General features: G+C 56.2%; 2 protein-coding genes across 11 annotated transcripts in view; one reads left to right on the forward strand and one right to left on the reverse strand.

Moving 5' to 3' along the window:
• The first annotated feature begins 1,940 nt into the window (after positions 1 to 1,940).
• Gpx4 (glutathione peroxidase 4) lies at positions 1,941 to 4,900 on the forward strand. Of its 2 annotated transcripts, none has more exons than XM_085842985.1 (7): positions 1,941 to 2,089; positions 2,888 to 2,982; positions 3,074 to 3,218; positions 3,337 to 3,488; positions 4,387 to 4,411; positions 4,504 to 4,563; positions 4,647 to 4,900. In XM_085842985.1, the coding sequence occupies exons 1-7, from the start codon at positions 2,006 to 2,008 to the stop codon at positions 4,677 to 4,679; spliced, it is 594 nt and encodes a 197-aa protein (XP_085699111.1). In that variant the 5' UTR covers positions 1,941 to 2,005; the 3' UTR covers positions 4,680 to 4,900. The 2 variants fall into 2 exon arrangements, with proteins under 2 accessions (XP_085699111.1, XP_085699110.1); XM_085842984.1 differs by lacking the exon at positions 1,941 to 2,089 and adding an exon at positions 2,173 to 2,674.
• Positions 4,901 to 5,524: 624 nt separating this feature from the next.
• The window catches only part of Sbno2 (strawberry notch homolog 2), a 48,645-nt gene continuing 32,155 nt past the window's right edge, over positions 5,525 to 22,014 (reverse strand). For 6 of the 9 annotated variants that reach the window (XM_085842982.1, XM_029482431.2, XM_021173730.3 and 3 more), the window contains 28 exons: positions 20,853 to 21,014; positions 18,487 to 18,570; positions 18,130 to 18,226; positions 17,799 to 17,953; positions 17,573 to 17,706; positions 17,399 to 17,489; positions 17,042 to 17,185; positions 16,013 to 16,130; positions 15,568 to 15,673; positions 15,287 to 15,440; positions 13,165 to 13,341; positions 12,981 to 13,078; positions 12,511 to 12,590; positions 11,431 to 11,622; positions 11,027 to 11,196; positions 9,971 to 10,102; positions 9,643 to 9,778; positions 9,447 to 9,559; positions 9,248 to 9,319; positions 9,048 to 9,156; positions 8,819 to 8,893; positions 8,588 to 8,731; positions 7,293 to 7,387; positions 7,125 to 7,220; positions 6,903 to 7,034; positions 6,747 to 6,823; positions 6,450 to 6,640; positions 5,525 to 6,358 (listed from right to left, as the gene is read on the reverse strand). In XM_085842982.1, the coding sequence (XP_085699108.1) occupies positions 5,910 to 6,358; positions 6,450 to 6,640; positions 6,747 to 6,823; positions 6,903 to 7,034; positions 7,125 to 7,220; positions 7,293 to 7,387; positions 8,588 to 8,731; positions 8,819 to 8,893; positions 9,048 to 9,156; positions 9,248 to 9,319; positions 9,447 to 9,559; positions 9,643 to 9,778; positions 9,971 to 10,102; positions 11,027 to 11,196; positions 11,431 to 11,622; positions 12,511 to 12,590; positions 12,981 to 13,078; positions 13,165 to 13,341; positions 15,287 to 15,440; positions 15,568 to 15,673; positions 16,013 to 16,130; positions 17,042 to 17,185; positions 17,399 to 17,489; positions 17,573 to 17,706; positions 17,799 to 17,953; positions 18,130 to 18,226; positions 18,487 to 18,570; positions 20,853 to 21,014 (3,783 nt within the window). In that variant the 3' untranslated portion in view covers positions 5,525 to 5,909. Of the gene's footprint in view, positions 6,359 to 6,449; positions 6,641 to 6,746; positions 6,824 to 6,902; positions 7,035 to 7,124; positions 7,221 to 7,292; positions 7,388 to 8,587; positions 8,732 to 8,818; positions 8,894 to 9,047; positions 9,157 to 9,247; positions 9,320 to 9,446; positions 9,560 to 9,642; positions 9,779 to 9,970; positions 10,103 to 11,026; positions 11,197 to 11,430; positions 11,623 to 12,510; positions 12,591 to 12,980; positions 13,079 to 13,164; positions 13,342 to 15,286; positions 15,441 to 15,567; positions 15,674 to 16,012; positions 16,131 to 17,041; positions 17,186 to 17,398; positions 17,490 to 17,572; positions 17,707 to 17,798; positions 17,954 to 18,129; positions 18,227 to 18,486; positions 18,571 to 20,852; positions 21,015 to 22,014 lie in introns of those variants that run through there. The other 3 variants (XM_021173733.2, XM_029482435.2, XR_003837773.2) reach the window with 2 other exon arrangements.

Here is a 22,014-nt window from a genome sequence, read left to right on the forward strand (position 1 = left end):
GAGGTAAAAGTCAGGCTCTGTCCAGAAGCTGGTAGCTTTTCAGAAACCACCAAGTGGCTTCTTGCAGTGGCCCAGATCTTCATTTCCCAACTGGCTGAATTAGGGTGAAGTTGGGGTCACTTGGGAGAGGAAGGCACTCCATATGCAGATCCCTCCCAGAGCCTGGGGCTGGGTTCCTGAGTGGCCTCCTTCAGCCCCAGCCCCTCATCCAGAAGCAGGGGCCTTTGAGACGCCCTGTGAGGGTGTGGCACTAGTGTTTACAACTTAAAACTAAAGCTCAAGTGCAAGTCCCTTAGAGGTCTTCAGTGACTCTTAGTGTCACCCCAGTTTGGGGGCTGGGAGGAAACAGCTGACTTCCTGAGGTGGGAGGGGCCCTCAGGGCAACTGAGAACTTACAGGACAGGATTGGGCAAGAATGTATCTTGACACCCCAGGTCACTGGTCATCTTAAACTTGGGGGGGGGGGAGGTCTGCCGTGGGGCGTGAGCTCCCTTGGACCCAGATCCCCGGGAGGGCTCCTGTCTTGTGGATGGCTTACTCCAGGGTTCATAAAAAGAGGATTGAAGGGATTAGAGTCCAGGCGAGGGCGTGGACCGGCAGCTGGGCTGAGGAATGTCCTGAGTCACTCCTGTGACACGGGGAGGGCAAAGGGCCCAGTGCTGGGCTGAGAGCTGTGGGGCCTGGTCAAGGCCATAGGTGAAGTTGCAGGGGGAACTGTGGGGCCTTCAGCTTCTCATTTAGGCCCCCAAGACCTGTGGCTTCTTTGATGTGGGCAGGGACCTCTGAGGACAATAGTAACTATTTATTTGTCTCTTGCCACCTTGCATTCCTGACACAGGGTTCACTGTAGCCCTGGCTGACCTGGAACTTGCTTACCAGACCAGGCTGCCCTCTTAGGCTCCAAGGGCTGGGGTGAAGAGTGTGGCCACTAGGCCCATCTCCATCTTAGTTTTGAGGCAGGTTCTCTCTCTGACCATGAGTACTTGGTTGACCTGACTTAGCCGCAGGGATGCTCCAGCCTTGGAATCCCAGGTTCTGGAATTACAAGAGCATCCTTGTGCACCAGATTGTGTGGGTGCTTCGGTCAGGATGTAGTCCTATGTTTTCATGGCAATGGCTTTCTCACCAAGCCCTCTTATCAACTTCACAGGAATCAATATCTACAGGTGACAGGATAGGGCCTGGTGTCATTGACCTATCACCCTAGTACCCAGGAGTCTAAGACGGGATTGCTCTGAGTTCTAAGCCTGGCTGAACTGTAAAATTGGGGGGGGGGGAAGAAGAAGCTACATCTGGGGTTCGAGACTCAATGGATTGAGAGCCCTCACTCGCATGCTGCAGGTTCTAGGTTCCATCCCTACACCTCATGGCAGCACACTTTTGCCATTCCATAGTTTAGGCTAGCCTGAGCTACATGAGACAACCTCTGATAAAGAAAATAGAAATGGAAGGGATGTGGGGATTGGCCGACACCGAGATCCCAGCACTCAGTCCAGGGTCCAGGGGTCCAGGGGTTCAAGGTCATCCTCTGCTATATAAACAGTCCAAGGCTAGCCTGGGCTTCATGAGATTCTGTTTCCAGTAGAAAAAGGAGACTCCTGTACTCAAAGGGGCTCTTTAAGGGGATGACTTTGACACACTTTCTATTCCCAGAGGTTCCCCAAAGCGCCCTGACACCCTGCTCCGCTGCAGGCAACCTCGCGGATAACTGTCCACAGCTCTCCAACGCGTAGTCCGCGTGGACGCGGCTCCCGTTTCTCCCGCGTCCCCATCACTGAGCATGCGCAGTTGCTGACAACAACAAACTCGTAAGCTCAGCCCCGCCCAAGCGGTCCCTTCATTCAGGCTTCCCATTGGCTGCAGGGGCCTCGCGTCTTCAGCGCAGGCGCATCTGACCAATAAGAGACGTCAGTGGGCGTGCCCGAGGGCGGGCAAGCCAGACTCGGCCTCGCGCGTCCATTGGTCGGCTGCGTGAGGGGAGGAGCCGCTGGCTCCGGCCGCCGAGATGAGCTGGGGCCGTCTGAGCCGCTTACTTAAGCCAGCACTGCTGTGCGGGGCTCTGGCTGCGCCTGGTCTGGCAGGCACCATGGTGGGCTACTGGGGACCTGGAGGATCGCGGGTGGGGGCAGGGTTCGGAGTCCGGTCACCGTATCCAGGGTGGAGATCAGGGGTCGTGGGATCAGTTAGCTAGAGAAGGGGGCACCCAGGTGGGAAAGCGGAGTCTGATAGGCATCTCCGGGGTTGAACAAGGCTAGGCCTCGGCGGGGGAGGTCCTTGGGCGGTGGGAACCGGTGTCGGGGTCACTATAGCGGGCTCTGACCTGGTCACGCGCCCTGTCCGGCCTAGTGCGTCACAGTCGGCGGCGCCTTGGCTACCGGCTCTTTGTCCCCGCGCTGTGCTTGGGACGCACAGACCGGCGGGCATGGGCCGCGCGGCCGCCCGCAAGCGGGGACGCTGCAGACAGCGCGGCGGATCCCCGAGAGGCCGGCGACGCCGTGGACCTGGACGCCAAAGTCCTAGGAAACGCCCGGGCCCTCGGCGAAGGAAAGCGCGCGCGCGCCGCCGCAGGAGGGCGCGCCCTCGCCGGATGGAGCCCATTCCCGAACCTTTCAACCCGGGGCCTCTGCTGCAGGAGCCTCCCCAGTACTGCAACAGCTCCGAGTTCCTGGGCTTGGTGTGCGGCCAGGGATACCCCTGCCGTCCTCTTCCCTGGTAGCATATTCTAGGGGTGTCCACAGATCTTATCAGGACGACCTGAAAGGGGCGTACTTAATGGAAGGAACCTTGAGATTCCTCCACCCAATGCCCCAGGACTTTCTTTCCTTGGCACCGGATTCTTCTCCCCTAGGGGACCTGGGGTAGGACACTCAGTTTTCCTGTTTTACAGTGTGCATCCCGCGATGATTGGCGCTGTGCGCGCTCCATGCACGAATTCTCAGCCAAGGACATCGACGGGCACATGGTCTGCCTGGATAAGTACAGGTGGGTTTTTAGTCATGTGGGTGGTGTGCATTGCTGGTCTGAAAATGGGGATTTCCTGACTGGCTTCATTCCCACTCTTTCTCTCTCCCAGGGGTTTCGTGTGCATCGTCACCAACGTGGCCTCGCAATGAGGCAAAACCGACGTAAACTACACTCAGCTAGTCGATCTGCATGCCCGATATGCTGAGTGTGGTTTACGAATCCTGGCCTTCCCCTGCAACCAGTTTGGGAGGCAGGTGCGTGGCTGTTCCCCAGACAATGCCCCTCCCACGGGGGGGGGGGGCTGTGTCAGTGTGTGTGTGTGTCTCAGTGTACAGTGTAGTGCATCTTCCAAGTAAATGTTGCTTCCTGCAGGAGCCAGGAAGTAATCAAGAAATCAAGGAGTTTGCAGCCGGCTACAACGTCAAGTTTGACATGTACAGCAAGATCTGTGTAAATGGGGACGATGCCCACCCACTGTGGAAATGGATGAAAGTCCAGCCCAAGGGCAGGGGCATGCTGGGAAAGTGAGTGGCCCTGGGGGAGGGAGGGGACAGATGACTCTGGACCTGGGTGGGGAGCAGGTGCCAAGTTTTTAGTTTTGTTTTTTTTCCTTGTTTTTTTGGTGTGTGTGTGTGTGTGTGTGTGTGTGTGTGTGTGTCTCATTGTGTAGCTCTAGTTGGGCCAGAACTTAGAGATCTGCCTGCCCTGCTAAAGTGCTGGGATTAAAGGTGTGCACCACCTGTGAGCCTCAAAGATGACGTTAGTTGTATTTTATGTGTATGGGTGTTTTGCCTGAGTGTTTTATGTGCACCATGTAGGTACAGTGACTGCAGAGACTAGAAGAGGGCATGGAATTTGCCAAAGCTGGGGTTGGTGGGTTGGTAGCCACCAAGTGGGGCCTGGGGGCTGAGCTTGAGCGCTCTATTAAGGGCAGCCAGTGCTCACAGTCTTTGGCCTGTCTGCCCCCACCACTCCAGATTATCTTCATTTTGTGTATGCGTTTTCTGTGCATGCAAGTTTGTGTCATGCATGCATGCTTGAAGCCCTCCAAGGCTAGAAGATGGCCTATGAGTCCTGGGAATTGGAGTTAACAGACTTTTTCATGAGCCGTCCTGTGCTGTGGGTGCTGGGAGTATAGTGAGCCGTCCTGTGCTGTGGGTGCTGGGAGTATAGTGAGCCGTCCTGTGCTGTGGGTGCTGGGAGTATAGTCCATTCCCCAGAAGAGCAGTGCATTCCTCTAACCACCGAGGGAGCTCCTGCTTCAGTTTCCCTGGAACGGACTATGTCCAACCAGGCTGGCTTAGAACTCTCATATCCACTTGCCTCTATTTTCTAAATGTTGGGATTAAAGTTGTGTACCACCATGCCCTGGCAGGTACCACTTGTAAACATTCTTTTTTCTCCTTCCCCCTCCCCTCCCAGTGCCATCAAATGGAACTTTACCAAGGTAAGTGGCATACAGTGTGGGGATGTGGCCCAGCCCCACTCCCTCCTCCATTCTGGTGCTCAACTGTCAACACATGTTCCTCTGTCTTACAGTTTCTCATTGATAAGAATGGCTGCGTGGTGAAGCGCTACGGTCCCATGGAGGAGCCCCAGGTAATTACCTTTGCCAAAGCAGCCCGAGCCAGGGCTGTGTGCAGTTGCTGAGGGGCACGTCTGAACACGTTATCTCCCTACAGGTGATAGAGAAGGACCTGCCGTGCTATCTCTAGCTAGCCCTACAAGTGTGTGCCCCCACACCGAGCCCCCCTGCCCTGTGACCCCTGGAGCCTTCCACCCCGGCACTCATGAAGGTCTGCCTGAAAACCAGCCTGCTGGTGGGGCAGTCCTGAGGACCTGGCGTGCATCCCTGCCGGAGGAAGGTCCAGAGGCCTGTGGCCCTGGGCTCGAGCTTCACCCTGGCTGCCTTGTGGGAATAAAATGTAGAAATGTGCTGCTGTGTGTCCTTGGGTCAGGAACTGAGCAGTGGGGATCAGAAGGCAATGCCTGTGCTCCAGGACTCTGCAGGTGCAGGTCTGGGTCGGCTGCTGATCCCGAGGCTCTGCCCAGGCCAGCCGGAAGGACCAGGATGTGGACAGGGCTGTTTTAGGAGGGTGGTAATCTACTAGGAGGCCTGAGGTCTGGGATGCTGAGCCAAGGTTGCCGCAGAGCTGAGTTTGCCACATCCCATGTTCTCTGGGGAGGATTGTGGGGTGACTACCTATGGTGGGTAGGTAGAGTGGTGTCATTCGGTCGGTTTGAGAATGTCCCCTGCCCTTCCGGACTATTGGCCTTTTCACTCCCTTTGGAACTGTGAGCTTTGTGCTTCCAGGCTTAAGTGACCTTAGGACTAGGCTGCCTTCCTCTGGTCTTCCCTGCCATCCTTTCCACTGACTTATTGAAGACCTGCCCTTCCCCAACCCCTCTGCAGGGCCTGGGACCCAGGATCCTCAGCCCCAGCCAACCTGGGTCAAGGCTACTCTCAAGTGGGTGGCAGCCTCAGCTCTGTGATCCTCAGATCCCCCCTTCCACTGACCTGTAGGCCACAGCACAATGGGAAGTAAGCAAAAGGCACATATATTTTAAAAAAGATCTTTACATATGTACACGAGTTTGTTATAAATACATAGAAACCAGGGCCCGCTGGCTGCCCACAGATTCCGGAGCTGGGGAGAGGCGGGTGACAATAATTTAGGGGGCAGGGGATTGCATATATTAACGGGGTCTGCCCTGTGGAGCCCCCATAGCCAGCGGGGCCCGAGCACCGATTTCCTGAGTTACCAGCTCTCTGGGACAACCAAGCCCTACGGCTTCTAGGCTGCGCGGCTGTAGCAGGGAAGGCACAGAGAGGCCCCACTCCCCACTGACTGGGAAGGCACTGTGGCCAGGCACCCTCAGTAGTCATGGGAGCCCATAGGCCTTGCTGCCCAGTACAGTTGTAATCCAGAGGCTGAAGTAGCAGCCTAAGAGTTTGGGAAGGGTGGGCTGAAGTGGATGACGCTCTGCCGCTCTGTGCCCCCGCCACCCACGCCCACCAGAGGTGCAGGGGTTTCGGTGGGTCCCGCGCGCAAAGAGCGGAGCATGTCTTCCAACACTTCCCGGAAATTGATGTCACAGCTCTGGTGTGCCAGCTCCACAGGATTGGTAGCAGGGTCTCTAGCACCCAGCATCAGAGAGCTGGGGTCTGGGGGCGGCAGCGAAGGGAAGGCGAAGCGCGGAGGCGTTGGGAAAGCCTCAGCTGGGGGACTGTAGGTCAAGTCCAGCACCTCACCGGGACCGCAAGGAAGTGTAATCGCGCGTGGAGTGGGTGGGCGGGCTGCCAACCCATGGGTGCTGCGGCGCTTCACTTCTGCATCCATCAGCTGCAGTTCCTGCAGTACCCGGTGAACGCATCCCTCGGGGATCTTGATGCCTGTGCCAGCACGGACATGCAGTCAGGTCTGCCTGGGGACCATACTAGGGAACCTTTTCTCCAGGGACCCCACACCCGCTGCCCTACTCACCCACTTGCTTCTTCTTGTCCTTGGTCTTAAGGCGCACGATCTGTAGGTAGCTGCTACTGCTGACATCTGCCATCACAGCAGCGATGCGGCCCCACACACGCAGCAGCGCCCCACACAGCATGTAGTGGTGGCGGAGGCGCAGGCCCTGGGCGCAGCACTTGCCCTCCTGTGTCAGTCGGCAGCGCTGGTTCCTATACCAGGGGACTGCTGGTCAGCTCACAGCCTGTGCTTTCACAGCCCACAAGGCCCTGGGACACTGGGCGCCCAGATCCGCCCTCCTTGTGGCTTCCCCCTCACCAGGTGGTGTGGCTGCAGTGCTCCAAGGACAGGGCATAGCTGCTCTCCCAGGGTTCCCGGGCCTCTTCCACAGTGACCTGGGGACGCAGTAAGTTAGCAGGGGAAGAGGCTCAGAAGCTCCCTGTGTTAGCCAGGAGAGGGTAGGGCCTTCCCTACCCGGTGGAACTTCCGGCACAGGCTGTCCAGGGTCTCCAGCTGGCTCTGCCTGCCGATGTTTGGCTTGTACACGGTGAAATACTCGCCACGATTCTGTTCTGCCAAGAGGCAGCTCATCTTGCTGCCTCGTACCTAGGAGCCAGAGTGGTGAGGTCAACGGCCACCAGGATCTCCGGGTAGGTGGCTGGCAGGGAACCCGCCACCAGGAGTGGGACCACTCACCTTGTAGGAGAGGTAGAAGCCATCATAGGGGCCTTTGAGCTCCAGCGACCTAGTTAATGCCTCTTCCCACTTCATACCGCGGTCCACGCTAATCTGCTGTGGCAAGTGGGGGTATTAGCAGGTTTGGGGGCTGGAGCTAGGGCTGGTGCTCAGTGACTCCCTGCTCACCTTGTAGAAGACCACTTGCCCATCCTGTGGGTGCCCAGGTGCCAGGAACACCTGCTGGCTTTCTTCATGTATCTCGTTGATGCCAGGGGCCAGGTCTGAGGAAAGGAGAGGAGGTTGATGCCAGGGGCTACACAGAGGGAGTCTCTTCTCTGATACACCCCATATGAGGTGACTACCCTATCACTGAGCAGAGGAACCAAAAGCCTGGAGGTCAGATGTCCTGTAGGTAGATGTCAGGTAACCCTCTGGTCTGGGGTACTTTGTGTCCTGCTGTGCATAGCTACCCAGGGATTGTGGATTTGTTTTTTAAAGATGTATTTATTTATGTATGAGTGTTCTATCTGCACACCAGAAGAGGTCATTAGATACCCATTAAGATGGTTGTGAGCTACAATGTGGTTGCTGGGACTTGAACTCAGGACCTCTGGAAGAGCAGCCACTGCTCTTAACTGCTGAGCCATCTCTCCAGCCCCAAGTCTGACTTTTATTTTAAAAAAGATGTATTTATTTTATGTATGTGAGTACATATACATAGTACACTGTAGCTGTCTTCAGACACACTGGAAGAGGGCATCAGATCCCATTACAGATGGTTGTGAGCCACAATGTGGTTGCTGGGAATTGAACTCAGGACCTCTGGAAGGGCAGTCGGTGCTCTTAACTGCTGAGCCATCTCTCCAGCCCCAGTCTGTCTTTTTGAAACTACATTTCTAAACCGGTATGTGTGTCTCTGCAGTGCCATCTGCATGTATGCAGGCAGCAGAGGGCAGAACTGGACTGATTTTACTGTGGTGCTCTCTCCAGCCTCTCTGCTCTGTTTGCTTTGAGACAGGATCTCAGGTGGCTCAGGCTACCCTTTAATTTGATAGTATGAGCCTGAACTTCTGCTCCTCCTGCCTCTATGAGTGTTGAGTTGACAGGCAAGCGCCACCACATTTACAAATGACCGTTTGTCCTCAGGGTCTAAAACCTTAGCTTAGGATAGCATCATCTGTCCACTGAGTTCAACCTGTAGCCAACATGCAGCCCAGGCTGGCTCTTAGTGCAGCCTGACAAAAAGACATAACATTCCCAAAGCACTGAGATTACTTTTGCTCTGTTTTTGTAATTGTACTGTGTGTCTCAAGTTTGAGCCTCCCCGCCCAGGGAGGCCACACTGGGTGTCAACTGGTCCTAGTCTATAGCCACACAATGATGGCCTTGGCATAACAGACACAGTGGGCCTCAGATGCCACCAGGGCTCCAGTGGCTCCTGGGCACAGGGTGCAGGGCCCAGTCCTGCCCTTGAGGCTTACCTAGGATGCCCATGTCATATCTGCCCTCCTTCTTGTCGATCTCGATGAGGTGGTCAAAGGTGTCAGAGAAGTACTGGAACAGGGCGTTCTGCTTGTGCACCTCCAGCCCAAGGATGCGGTTCAGGAACTTGGTGATGGAGCAGTCTGCATGTGGAGCTGGGTCTCAGGCCACTGGCGTCACCCTCCCAACTGCCCCGGGATCATCATCTTCCCAGTACCTCCAGGACTCACCCTTCTCCACATCCAAGCAGCCTGAGCGTGACTCCCGGCTGCCGATGCCCACCGACAGCAGGCCCTGCTTCATGTCTGCGAAGGAAAACCTGATGCTTACCCTGGGATCCTAGGGCACTTTGCCCTGCTCTCCCTAGAATTCCACCCACACCCAGTCCCCAAATCCTGTTGGAACCAGCCCCACTGTAGTCCACACAACTCCCAGACACACTCAGGATCCCTGGCTCACCCCGAAAGAAGGCGGTATCCCCTCCTGGATAGCCCTGGGGCAGGGGCACCCTGTTGTCCGTCTGGCCCATGATTGTAGCAAGGACGCGGCTGAGCGCACGGGCGCCATACTGTGGGGCAGACCAGGTGAGTGAGGCCCGGGTAGAGAGAGGCCTTTGCACACACACATGGCAGCCTCCCCACTACCCTTGACTGACTTACCTTGTTCTCAAAGTTGTACTTGCTCAGGTCTCGGGACTCAGTGGCACGGCGATCTCCATGGGTGAGGGCACCCTGCCAGGGTAGCGAAGGACAATTTGTGATTCAGGCTCCAGCATACCCCAGAACACCTGATCCAGGCCCCACCTAGCAAGGCTTCAACCCCAGTCCTCGGCCCCTGCCTCAGGCCCAGCATGCTCACCAGACTTTCGAGCCGCTTGGCCACAATGGAGGCGAACCTGCGCTCCCCTGCCAGTTCTGAGATAAGGAAGACATACTCGGGTGCTGAGACCTGGTTGGACCTGTGGGTGCGGCCTGAGGGCAGAAAGGCTCTAAGAGACTGGGATAAGGGGTTATGAGGAAGGGGCTAACCTGGGCCAGGAGCTAGGGGGCCTCACCAAACTGTTGAATGGCACGGTCTGCGCTCCAAGGCAGCTCCAGGGTCATGTGTACCCGGCGCCGCTGGTTCTGGACTCGACGGTCGGCTTGGAGGGAGACACCCGAGCTGGAGGCCTCAGAGATAATAGCCACGAGCTGGAGGTGGGGGGAGATGGGTCAGGGTGCTTGGGGGCCTCCCTCCTTACTGATCAACTCTGGATACCCAGGGAGAAAGTAACAGGTCCTCAGGAGTGCAGGCACACCCCTCCCCACCTAGTAGCCATCCGCTGGCAGAGCTGTGTTGGAAGCAGCCCGACCCTGTCCCTAGCTGTCCGACGCAGGCCCCACCTTCTCGCCGCTCATGAAGCGCTGCTTCTCCCTGAGGTTCACATGGTCGATGGACAGGCCCTGCTCTGCTCTGGACTCAAAGACCACTGTCCCATCAGGCCTTGATACCACTCGGCCTTTCCTGCCGGTCATCTGTGGTTGAGAGGGGGAGAAAGGAGGTCCCCGACAGTGTCAGTGTGGTGGTCCGGGGGCCTGGCACACTATGTCCTTGTTTGAGGTATAAGGTGACTCTGCTGGGACCCTTGGTTTCCAGTGTGGCCCCAGCAGCCATGAGGATTCCTGCCACTACCAAAGTCTTTCCCTTCTTTCTTTTTGGCACTTATTTTTATTGTGTGTGTGTGTGTGTGTGTGTGTGTGTGTAGCACGTAGGTGGTGGTGCTCTCAGGTGCATGTATGTGTGAGTGTGTGTGTATAGCAGGGTAGAGAGAGAGCAGGAGGTAGGAGCTAGAAGGGGGCTTGACTCTGGGGATGGAGGCCCAGCTGCATCTGGAAGTGCACTTATCTAGCAATCCCTCTCCAGCCCTTTTTCCCTTTAAAAAGATTTATTATGGGGCTGGAGAGATGGCTCAGTGGTTAAGAGCACTGACTGCTCTTCCAGAGGTGCTGAGTTCAATTCCTAGCAATCACATGGTGGCTCCCAACCATCTGTAATGGGATCTGGCACCCTCTTCTGGTGTGTCTGAAGACAGCTACAGTGTGCTCATAATAAATAAAATCTTTAATAATAAAAAGAAAGATTTATTATTATTATTCATAAGTGCACTGTAGCTGTCTTCAGACGCTCCAGAAGAGGGCGTCAGATCTCATTACGGATGGTTGTGAGCCACCATGTGGTTGCTGGGATTTGAACTCAGGACCTCCAGAAGAGCAGTCAGTGCTCTTACCCACTGAGCCATCTTGCCAGTCCCTTTTTTTCTCTTTTTTTGAGACAGGATCTCATGTAGACCAGGCTGGCCAGTGGGGGTGGGGATGGAACACACACATGCAGCCAGCTTCTGTCTGTCCCCAGGGGTTGACATAGGCCCCTCAGAGTTGTCTATGGGCAGCCAGGCTCACCTCAGCCACACACTCAGGACCCCCAAGTTGGTGGATGAGCTGGTCCAACGTGTTCACTGGCAGCTCCCGGCCCAGCGCTCGCACCTTGGCCAGCAGACCCTGTTTCAGCCGTTCCACCCGTTCCAGGACACCAGGGCCCTGCAGGTCTCTCTGAAGTGGGTACAGGGAACCTGGGGATGGGGCAGAGGGTCAGTGAGGTGGCTTTGCAGGACCAGAATGAGAAGACTCACGGGAGAGGAATGGAGGCCCATGGGTACAACAGCAGTCACTCTGTTGTATTTGATAGCATAGCCCTGACCTTGGCTGTGAGTCTCAGTTTCCCCATCTGTAACAAGGGTGTTTGGTGGAAAGGGCCTCATGTGGTTGTCTGCTGCCTGGAGTCTGGCTGGATGATGGAGGCTCACCTCGGTCATCTGTGGGGAGTGTGGGGGCGTCTACAATGACCACATCATCGTCTACCAGGGATTCTGGGGATGAATTGAAGTCGCTATCCAGGCCAGCATCTGACTCTGTGCTGCTGCCATCACTAATACGGATAATTCCTGCTGCCTCCAGTGACAGTCTGGAAGCCTTGGGGCCACGACCCCGAGGCCGCCCTGCAGAAAGAAGTCATGGGTTAGCGTTCAGAAGTGGAGGCTGCATTAGTGGGTGACGCTGGGGTGGCAAGGTAGAGAGCAGGAGGTGCTGAGGCTTGACTCTGGGGATGGAGGGACCCAGGCACCGTCTAAGGTTGGCCTGGCCGGCTTCCTCTGTTTGGTTTGGATGTGTCTTGTATTCCCTCCAGGAAGCCCTTCAGCCCCTCTTCGGGTGGGCAGTGCCACCTGGGGTGCCATGTCCACATCTCCAGCCCTGATGGCTTCATGATTGGAGATGTCAAAGGACAAGTCCAGTCACCTCATGTGACAGTGCTGTTGGTTTCCAGACAGCATGGTGTGTGGAGAGTGAGGAGCCTGTGAGTGTCTTGGGGAGTCTGGAGTGGAGGAGCCTACACTGTCCTGCCGCCCCTCACTGGCAGTGTGTCTGCAGGGGAGGCATCTGGCTTCTCTGAGCCTGGTTTGGCAAATCTGGGAACTGGAAGGTAGGAGGCTGCATGCCTGCATGTTTCGGGCACTTGCAGTGCTTGTGGTCAGCATGTGCACAGCTGAGCAGCACAGGCAGTGCAGCCCCCAGGGCCTGCCTGCCTGCCAACCAGTGGGGCTGGAGCTGGGATCTGCCAGCCTGCTGAGGTCCCCAGGGCCTTGGGCAGTGCATGCTGGACGGACAGGCAGCCTGAGGTTGGAATCTGCCAGGGTTTTGCCCCAGATCTTTGCTTCTCTGAGCACTGTGCTGGGAAATGGTCAGCTTTACATGCTCCCACTGCCTGCGGTGCCCATGTGAAAACTCCCAGCTGGTTGGTGCAGGACACTGGAGTGGGGACAGACCCCAGGCGGGTCTGGGGGAGGTTGGGGAATGTAAAGCAGAGGAGGAGCTGGGAGGGCATTTACGTTTCCTCTTTCCTCCTCCGCGGTCACGCCTCCGCCTGGTGGAAGGGAAGTGCTTCTGGATCAGGGACAGGAAGACGCCTCTGCAAGGGAGAGAGGGCTCAGCATACAGGCCAGTCACAGCCATGCTGCTTCAAGGAGACGGCTGGCAGGACACAGTGGCTTCCAGGTTGGGGTCCCTGAGTAGGATCAGGCAGGAAGGAGCCTCACTGGGGTAAACTGAGGTGACTCCTGAGAGGGATCTGTAGGATCGTGAATGCCAGGCCTGAGAAGCCCATGGAACTGTGTTGAACTAGCACCACAGTGTATGGGGGCAGATGTCCCAGGATCAAAACCCATGTGGCCTCCAGATCCACAAGATTCCTGTCTAGTCCTGCTCCCTGATGACTTTTCCCCAGCTGTGAGGGGCTCGGGGCAGCAATGGGCACAGTCAGGGGAGGCGCCAGGCGGTCCCACTCTGCCCCATCACTCACTCTGCTGCGGAGACGAAGCAGTCCAGGCGGCCCTCGTTCTCATCCAGCACCTCTCGGGTCCGCGCCTCCCCTGTGGACTGCAGCCCGATGACCACACACTGTGGGGGGTGGGGAGATGGGGTGTCTGAGCTCCATGTGGGCTCCAGGGTGACTGTCCCCTTCCCAGGCTGGTGTTTATACTCACCTTGTCCCTGCTCAGCTCCTGCTGTGCCAGCTCCACTAGCCGGTGCACTTTGGCTGCGATGCACAGGTACTTAAAGAAGCGCTGGTGCGCTGACCAGAACTGACCCCACAGGGACTTGCGAGACTCCAGGCCGATCCAGTCAGCTGCCTGCTGGAACACGCTCAGGGCCTCGGCCCACTACAAAAGCAAGGCCCATGCTGAGGGTGGCAGCCAGCCTTTGGTGGGGACTGGGGCAGGTGGCATGTGGGGTGAGGAACGGTGAGGGAGGGAAGTACAGTGAGGATGGTAGAGCCAGAGTGCAGGGCAGATTCCAGAAACCCATACTGCATTCACACCCACAGTTCTCAAAGAACTGCTCAAAGAAAGCAAACAAGCCTGGGGCTGCGGAGGGCCATTGTTGCTATTTGATTAAGACTCTCAGGTAGCCCAGGCTGGCCTTGAACCCCTGATCCCTTGCCTTCCAGCCTCCTGGACACTGAGACCACAGATGTACTCTATGTCTGACTTACTGGGGAAGAGGGCTGGCCTTGAGCTGGGTATGTAGCCTATGATAACCTTCAATTTCTGATCCTCCTGCCTCTACCTCTCATGTGCTGGAATGACAGGCATGAGTCCCCACACCTAGTTTCAGAGTTTCTACAGGGCAGCTGAATTCAAGGCCTCCTGGGCACCAGGAGAGCAGCCTGACCCCAGGCTCTGCAAGGTCCTGAGCAGCGCCCCAGCCGCCACACCATCCTTGCCAGGAGCTCCCTGTCAGGACAGCCACATTTGTCCTACAGATGAACGCTCACTGGAGGCCGGCCACAGAAGCAGGCACTGTAGGCGTCCACTGCTGGTCATGCTGACCCTTTGTTTTGTTCTCCAATACAGCTGGCCCATGATTCCTGAGTGTCTGGGTGACAGCAATGTGACACCACACCTAGTTTGTTCTTTTGTATTTTGTGGTGCTGGGGTTAAACTCAGGGCCTTGCACATAGTAGACAACCTGGGGGTGATGGTGCACACCTGTCATGTTAGCACTTGGAAACAGAGGCAGGAGGGCTACGGTGGGAACAGGGCCCAGACAGTGCCCACAGCCACAGGGAGACTGGACATGGTCACTGGCCCCATGTTACCATCTAGGACAACATGCTTGGGAGTCCTAGGACGGGGGCAGGACTGCCAGTGTCATAGCTGTGACTCCTTCAGGCAAAGGCCAGGAGTTCTGATACATGCCTCTTACTATCTATAGCACATGGGTGGCTGAGGCAGGAGGATTGCCAGAGGTTGGGACAACTGGGTTACAGTAAGATAAGATAGTCTCAGAACTAGCCGGGCGTGGTGGCGCACACCTTTAATCCCAGCACTTGGGAGGCAGAGGCAGACAGATTTCTGAGTTCGAGGCTAGCCTGGTCTACAAAGTGAGTTCCAGGACAGCCAGGGCTATACAGAGAAACCCTGTCTTAAAAAAACCAAAAAAAAAAAAAAAAAAAAAAAAAAAAAAAACCCAAAAAAAGATAGTCTCAGAACTAAAAGTCAAAGTGCTGGGTGCTGGGGAGCTGCTCCTCCAGAGGACCCTGGTTCAAGTCTAGCACCCGCACACATGGCAGCAAACAACTGTCTACAGCTGCAGTCCCAGGGGTCTGACACCTCACACAGACATCCATCCACGCAGGCAGGCAAACACGGATGAACATAGAATCAGAATACACAAATCCTCCCAGGGTAACAGGAGGGGCTTAGAGATCCCTCCCTACTCTCTTCAATACCATCAATAAAAAAGTTCGCTGTACCTCCCCCACACCCCAAATACATAAATCTTTTTTTTTTTTAAAGTAGCCAGGCAGTGGTGATCTATGCCTCTAGTCACAGCTGGTGGATATCTGAGTTCGAGGCCAGCCTGAGCAACAGAGGGCATTCCAAGAACAGGCAGAGCTATACAGAGAAATCCTGTCTTGAGAAACCAAACAAACGCAAAATAAAAGTGAAAACAAAAAACAAAACAAAAGAAACAAACCCAAAGACTTGCTCCAGGTAACCTGATGCTGGCGTGGCTCTGACATGAACCCGGAAGCTTCTGCCCCCACCCTACAGTATGATTGTGTGACACATGCCAGCAAGTGCAGACAACTGCCCAACTTACCAGCCGGGCTGCCCGGTTATAGACCTGCTGGAAGGCGGGGGACAGCGGGATCTCCTCGATTCGGAAGGTGACCCCTGAGAAGCTGAGCTGGCGAGCGATGTACATGCCGCTGACCTTCATGTCCATCGCCACGATCTCCATGGCACCCACGCCCCTGCAGGCAGATAGAGCGCACCTCTGAGCGACTCACCCCATGGGAGCCACAAGGCAGAGCACACCATATATGCACAGGCCACGACCTGGCAAGACCAGCCACCCCCACAGGCAAAGATAGGGCTCACCTCTTCTCAATGGCATGCAGGAACTCCTCAAAGGTCCGGAAGGGTGTGCCCTCACCCCAAATGCCCAGCCGGCTCATGTATATCATGTTGCGGGGCTCAGAGGCACCTAGGGGTAGGAAGAAGGACACTAAGGCCAGCAACTCACCACACAGCTGGGAAGTGCTGCGGGTCATATGGAGGCTGAGTGGGGTACAGTGTTGCAGTCCCAGAGACTCGGAGCCAAGGGAGGGGAACTGAGGTGCTGAGGAAGATGTCCAAGGGGAGGTAGGCTTAGACACAGCAAGCTCCATATCCGCCCCAGGTGCCAAGCAAAAACAGGGCACAGATCCAATCTTGTGCAGTCTACTGTGGCAGGACACCCCCATCCCTGTGTAGGTGACGGCACTAAGAGGCCACCCACATGACCAGCTTGCCCATCCCACTCAGCTGCCACCTCACATCTCACCTGTGGCGCTGGCATACACCACCCTAGCCTGGGGCAGCTTGCTCTGCAGGTCCAGCACGGCCTTGCCCATCTTAGTGGAACTGGCATTCTTGGCTTTGTGGCACTCGTCAAACACAATCTGAGACACTATGGGTTAAGGAGTTTCCCAGGAGCACAGGAGGTGTCCCCAAGCACTTATCCCACAATGCAGCATAGGGAACTGGGGAAATGTGGAGGGACTTGGGAGTTTGAGGACCACTCAATGCTGGTTAAAACAGTGCTGGGAGCGGGTGGCATGGGGCCCAGGGGTAGCCACGCTTGCTTAGCATGCATGCACCTCCAGGTTCCATGCTCAGCACCACACAAGCCAGGCCTGGTGGCTACCTTGCCATGACAAACCCTGCCTCAAAAAATGGGGGGGGGGGGGCACCAAGGAGGGACACAGCTTAGACTACACAGAAAAACTCTTAAGACCGAAGGCCAAATTACCCAGAAGAGCACGACAGCGGGAGAACCGTGCTGAGCTCTTTCCACAGCAGCACAGAGCCTGTGGGCCCAACACCTACCACCCCTGGGTCCCTCGGCACATCCCTGGAGGGCCAGTGGCCACATTGGGGAGCCCCAGAATGGACAAGTTCTGTCTAACACTGCCAGCCTTTGGTGTTCACAGTAGCCACAATGTTCCCAACAGTCACCCCTAATACTACAGAGAGCCTGGCTGCCTACAACCCACAGGCTGGCTGGAAGCAGACCAGGAGGATGTAAGGACGATGTGGGAGTCCTGCTCTATGCTCAGTCCCCAATATCAGAATGGCTCTGAAAGGGGCTGTGCCAGGCAGAGGTGAAGACACAGGCCTAGTATGATGGGGCACTCCTCTCTGGTCAGTGCATGCCAATGCCTTCGTCTCCACCTGGGCCTCTCCTAAACTGAGCCCCTCACATTCAACACCCACTCAGTACAGCCCTAGTCCTTCAGCTCTGCCCTCTCCATGCCCATCCATCCACCCACCCACCCACCCACACACCTATCCATCCCTGGCAGCAGGATACCACACCATCGAAGCCCTCACCACACCACTGCAGGATCTGGCGTAGGCGTGTGCGATGCTGCCCACCTGCCTGGCTTTCTCCAATCAGGGCAGAGTAGGTGGCAAAGAGGACACCCTCTGAGGTAGTGTTGTCACCGTACTTGATCTGTGGACACAGGTTCAGACATGGGGATGTGTTCAGGGTTGTCCTTGGCTTAGACTCCCTCTTGGGAAAGATTACTTGGCATAGCCAGGCCACCCACAAGCCTCCATTTTCCCCCTGATAAAGGAAACCTGGTTCAGCTGGGACAGTCCCCTGCCTCAGTTCTTTTCTTACTAACGGGGTCTGGATTCAGCTGTCAGTCTGTGCCTGGCCTACCTTGCTCAGTGCATGCACTGCAATGCCTGGGGCCTCAATGTCTCTCAGGTCCCGTTCCGCATCATACTTGAGGTCATTGGAGGCACTGAACCTACAGGAGTCGCCTGGTCAGGAACGCCTCCCTGTACCACCCTATGCCACCTACCCGCTCCACTAGGCCTGGCAGGTACTCACCACAAAGCCTTCTTCCGGCCCCGCAGGTAGTTCTCCACTATGATGCCAGCCACTGTGCGGCCCTTGCCCACACCGGCCCCATCCCCAATAAGAAAACCAGCACGCTGCCCACTGGGCAGCAGGACCTCGTGTTGCTGTGGGTAAACATGAACAGAGGTGGGTCAGGCCTGTGTGCCTGGCACCCTCCTTATGAGCCGGGGCAGGGGGTGCAGGGGAGGCCAGCTACCTGGCAGGCATAGGTGATGGCTTCCAGCTGTAGGGCAGACAGGGTGCCGTTGTCTGAGGTGGGTAGTGCCAGGGTGTAGGTGATGTCCGGAGGTGGGACACTGGACAGTGTGCTGGTCTCAACCACACGGTCTGGGTGCTGCTTTCCAATCTTGGCTGGACAGGGGACAGAGAGCAGGCAGACTTGGCACATGACAAAGGAATAGTGGCCAGCAGGATGCCAGTCATCCACTGCAGGCACAACCTGCTCCTGACGCCCCACACTATGGATGATAAACCTACCCCTGTCTTCTTAGCGGAGTCTCCATGCCATCCCTGGCCCAGACACTTACACTTCGATGGTACATAGTCGGCATAGGTCTCAGCATGGCCCAGTTCCTCAGTCTCCTCCTCTTCCTCCCCTTCCTCCTCCTCAGGCTGGCTGTGTGACTATAGGGGGTGGGTGACAGTTCAGGGGTCTGGTCCACATTGCAGTGATCCAGCTTCCCCAAGGGCAGCAGGGATGCTGCACAAAATGGCCCCAGCACACTGACGTGGCTCTGCCCTCAGGCCTAAGGCAGGGTCTCAGTTTTCCCAACTGTAAAATGGGCAGGGCATCCCAGCACCCGTAATGCCCAGGGCATGGCACACTGGAGATGCCTTCGGAGAATCTCTAGATTCCCAGGAAACACCGCAGCCACTCAGATCACCTGATAGCTGATGAGAAGTGGAGTGCTGGAGATCGAAGTCACCGGGTCTTCGGGAGCCGAGAATGGCCCACTAGGTAGGAACAGCTGTAGGGGACAGCAGGGCAGAGTGTGAGCCATGGCCTTCTATGGCAGTGTCTGTGTCCTTAGACAGGGGACTGCTCAGTCTTAGAGACCAAAGCCTTGCCTGACTCATCCTGGGACCTGGCAGACCCTGGTAGGGAGGGCTGTTAACAGTCTGTGTCTCTGTGGCACATGGGGGACCCCAAGATGGTAGCCCCTGGTCCAGCGAAAAGTGGACAAAAGCCAGCCAGATAGTCCCAGGATGCAGACTTGGGCCCTGAGGGCTGGGCAAATGTCCTTGGGAGTAATCTGTGCTAAGGAGCAGCCCTACTACCTGTGTGTGTGTGTGTGGGGAGCTGAGGGCCTCCTCAGGGTGAAGGTTCCATTGTGGGCAACAGAGTGAGAATGTCCCCAACACTGTGACCAAACTGCAAATGTCCCTCTGTAGGAGATATGGATGGACCACAGGGCTGACCAGGTCTGGACAAGTGGTGTGGCCTAGCCTGTGGGCTGAGTCTAAATCCACGCAGGGTACATGGTTCTCTTTTGCACACTGATTCTCAACTCCTCAATCTAGAGACATACAGATAGATTTTAAAGATTTATTTGTTTTGTACATATGAGTGCTTTCCTTACATGTATGTAAAGCACACTGTGTGAAGGCAGTGCCTACCGAGGCCCGAAGAAGGTGCCAGACCCCCCAAAACTAGAGTTACAGATGGCTGTGCTCACCATGTAGATGCTGGGGACAGAGCCTGTGTCCTCTGTAAAGGCATCATACCCCTTAGTTTGTTTGTTTTGTTTTGTCTTTTTCAGACCAAGGTCATATAGCCCAGGCTGGTCTTCTCAAACACCCTAACGAGCCAAGGATGACCCTGAACTCCCTGTACCTTCTGAGTGCTGGGATTATGGGGACAACACCACACCTGGGCCATCTGGTGCTGAGGACGGAGCTCAGGGCTTGGTGCATGCCAGGGAGCACTCTCCCCACTGAGCCACAGTCCCTCTGATTGGCAGCACAGGCACAGCTGCTCAGCCTCCAGCCCTAACCTGGAGGGCTTGCTTCAGATGCAGCATCCTTGAGGGGGGACAGGAGTCTCTGGGGCACTGCAGGCACAGTCACTGTCACATGTCCCTTGCTCTGCTGGGCACAGGGCCAGGGGTGTTGAAAGCCAGCGGAAGCTTGGGAAGGTTACAAGTCCACACTCAACCCTCCTGCCTTGTTTTTTTTTTTTTTTTTCCTTTCTTAAATTAACAAAAACCCAAACAGACTGTGGAAGTTCCTGGAAGGCTGAGTCATGTTCCGGGCTGGAGCAGCACAGGGTATTGGGTTTCAGATATGGCTGTGGTGCTTGGTCCAGGCAGCCTGGGGCCCTGGGCAGGATAGGCAGTACCCTGTGGCCTTGATCTCATAGCTCCACACAGTAGGGGGTGGGGAACACACAGAGACTGCTCTGCACCAACTGCACCGTCAGCCCTTAACTCTGAGCTGTATGGCACCAAGGCCTCCTTCCTGGAGACTCCTGGGAGCCTTCCTAACTTACACTCTCAAAGTCTAGAGGCTTCCATCTAGAAGACCCTGGCAAGGCCTAGTCCATGCCAGGAGCTCCCGGACTAAGCATACATGCCTCCCAGACACTGTTAGTGTCCCCCGGGGGCAAAAATAACTGCTGGCTAAGATCCCTCTAGGTCAGAGTCCTGCACACCCGGAAGCCTCTGTGTCCCACAGTCACCTGCCTGCTGAGTGGGTGGACAGAGAGAAGTCGACCCCAGAAGCTAGGGTCCCCTGAGAGACACTGCTTGCCTCAAAGTAGCGGTCGGTCACAGTAGACCATCCATCAGGTCCACTGAGGGCAGAGAGCCTGGGATGAGAACTGGTGACCCAAGCTGCCTTTGGAGTCAGACATGCTGGCACACACCTGTCACCCCAGGATTCAGGGACTGAGACAGGTGGATTGGTAGCCCAAGGGCAACCTTGGCTAACAGAGTAAAGTTGACACCAGTCTGGGCTATGTGAGATCCTGCCTCAGAAACTAAACAAAACCAAACAAAAAGAAACTCAAACTGCTTTCCACTCTCTCTAGGAAGCGCTGTGTCCCCAGCAGGTATACAACAGCTGGGACCCAGTGTGGGGCATGAGGGGACATGGGGTATGTGGGAGGCCTTTAGGGCTGCGGGACTGGTCCGCCAGCCTGGGGTATAGGACCCCTTATACCCAGCCTGAACACACTGTTGTCAATCACAAGCTCTGCCAGCCTGTCCACCTGTGTCACCAGAGTGCCCTTGGAGGTGCCCTGAATGCTGACCTTGTCATGGGTAGTTGAGGTGGTGCTGACATCCCAGATGGTAGGCACCTCGTTGAGGCTGTCGGCCGGCGGGAAGTCAGGTGTGTCTGGGATGTCTGACAGGGAATCCACAGACGAAGAGAAGACAGAGGCATTGGAGAGGTCCTCGAGGCACGAGGGGTCCTAGGAGACAGGCAGCAGTGACACAGTGGCCAGCTGTGTGCGCACTCAGGGTCCAGGCAAGCAACCATGTGTTCCGAGTATCACACAGCCAGGAACAGGACACCACAGCATGGAGTGACCATGAGGACATGGCGCTCAGTGAGGGCAAGACACACAAAGCCGGCCACACAGCGGGAACTCCATAACAGAAAATGTCCAGACTAGAGGACGCAGGCATGGCAAGTGGCTCAGCATTCCCAGAGCTGGGGAAGGGTGGGGTGATGGCCACAGACGACGACATTAAAACCACAGGAATGTACAGTTTAAATGAGGGAACTATGGAATATGTATGAAACTGAATAACCACACTGTAGCCCAGGCTGCCCTCAGAGTCATTGCAGTTCTCCCTCAACCTCCTGAGTGAGCCACCACACCAGACAGACAGGAGTCCTTTCTCCACCCTGAAACCCTGAGAGCACCTGCAGGCTGGGATTCTCCATGTCCCAACCCTGCCGCATAAGGGACTGGAGGCCAGGGTGCCGCCCCTGAGGCCTGAGCCTTGGCAGTCACCCTGTCTGTCTCACTGTACCTGTGTCCCATAGCAATCACAGCTGCAGCATAGTACTCTTCAGTCCAGGATCAGGTAACCAGAGCAACCTGTCCTGCTGACGGCTCCCAGGAAGCCCGGGGAGCATCACCTTGGCAGGGCAGGAGCCCAGGAGGTCCCACAGGGCTACAATCAGGACCAGGGGTAAGCTGCTGTGGAAAGTCCATTTACACATCCTCCCCCAGCCTTGACAGTGAGCACTCAAGGGTGCACAACAGGCTCCCAAGGCTCTGCCTGAGAGACACCCAAGGTGAACGGGTACTTAGAGGCCAGGGAGGATAGGGCTGTGCTGAGTGAAGGGGCTGTCCTGAACCTAGGTAACCCGTTACAGGTCACCTGCTCTGCCCCAGAAGACAAGAAGGCTAAGTGACTAGGCAATGGGTTTCAAGGCTTCAAGGTCAGGAGAGACAGAAG

This window comes from Mus caroli, unplaced genomic scaffold (assembly GCF_978045245.1).
Source record: "Mus caroli unplaced genomic scaffold, Mus_caroli_1 scaffold_9, whole genome shotgun sequence".
Lineage (NCBI taxonomy): Eukaryota > Metazoa > Chordata > Mammalia > Rodentia > Muridae > Mus > Mus caroli.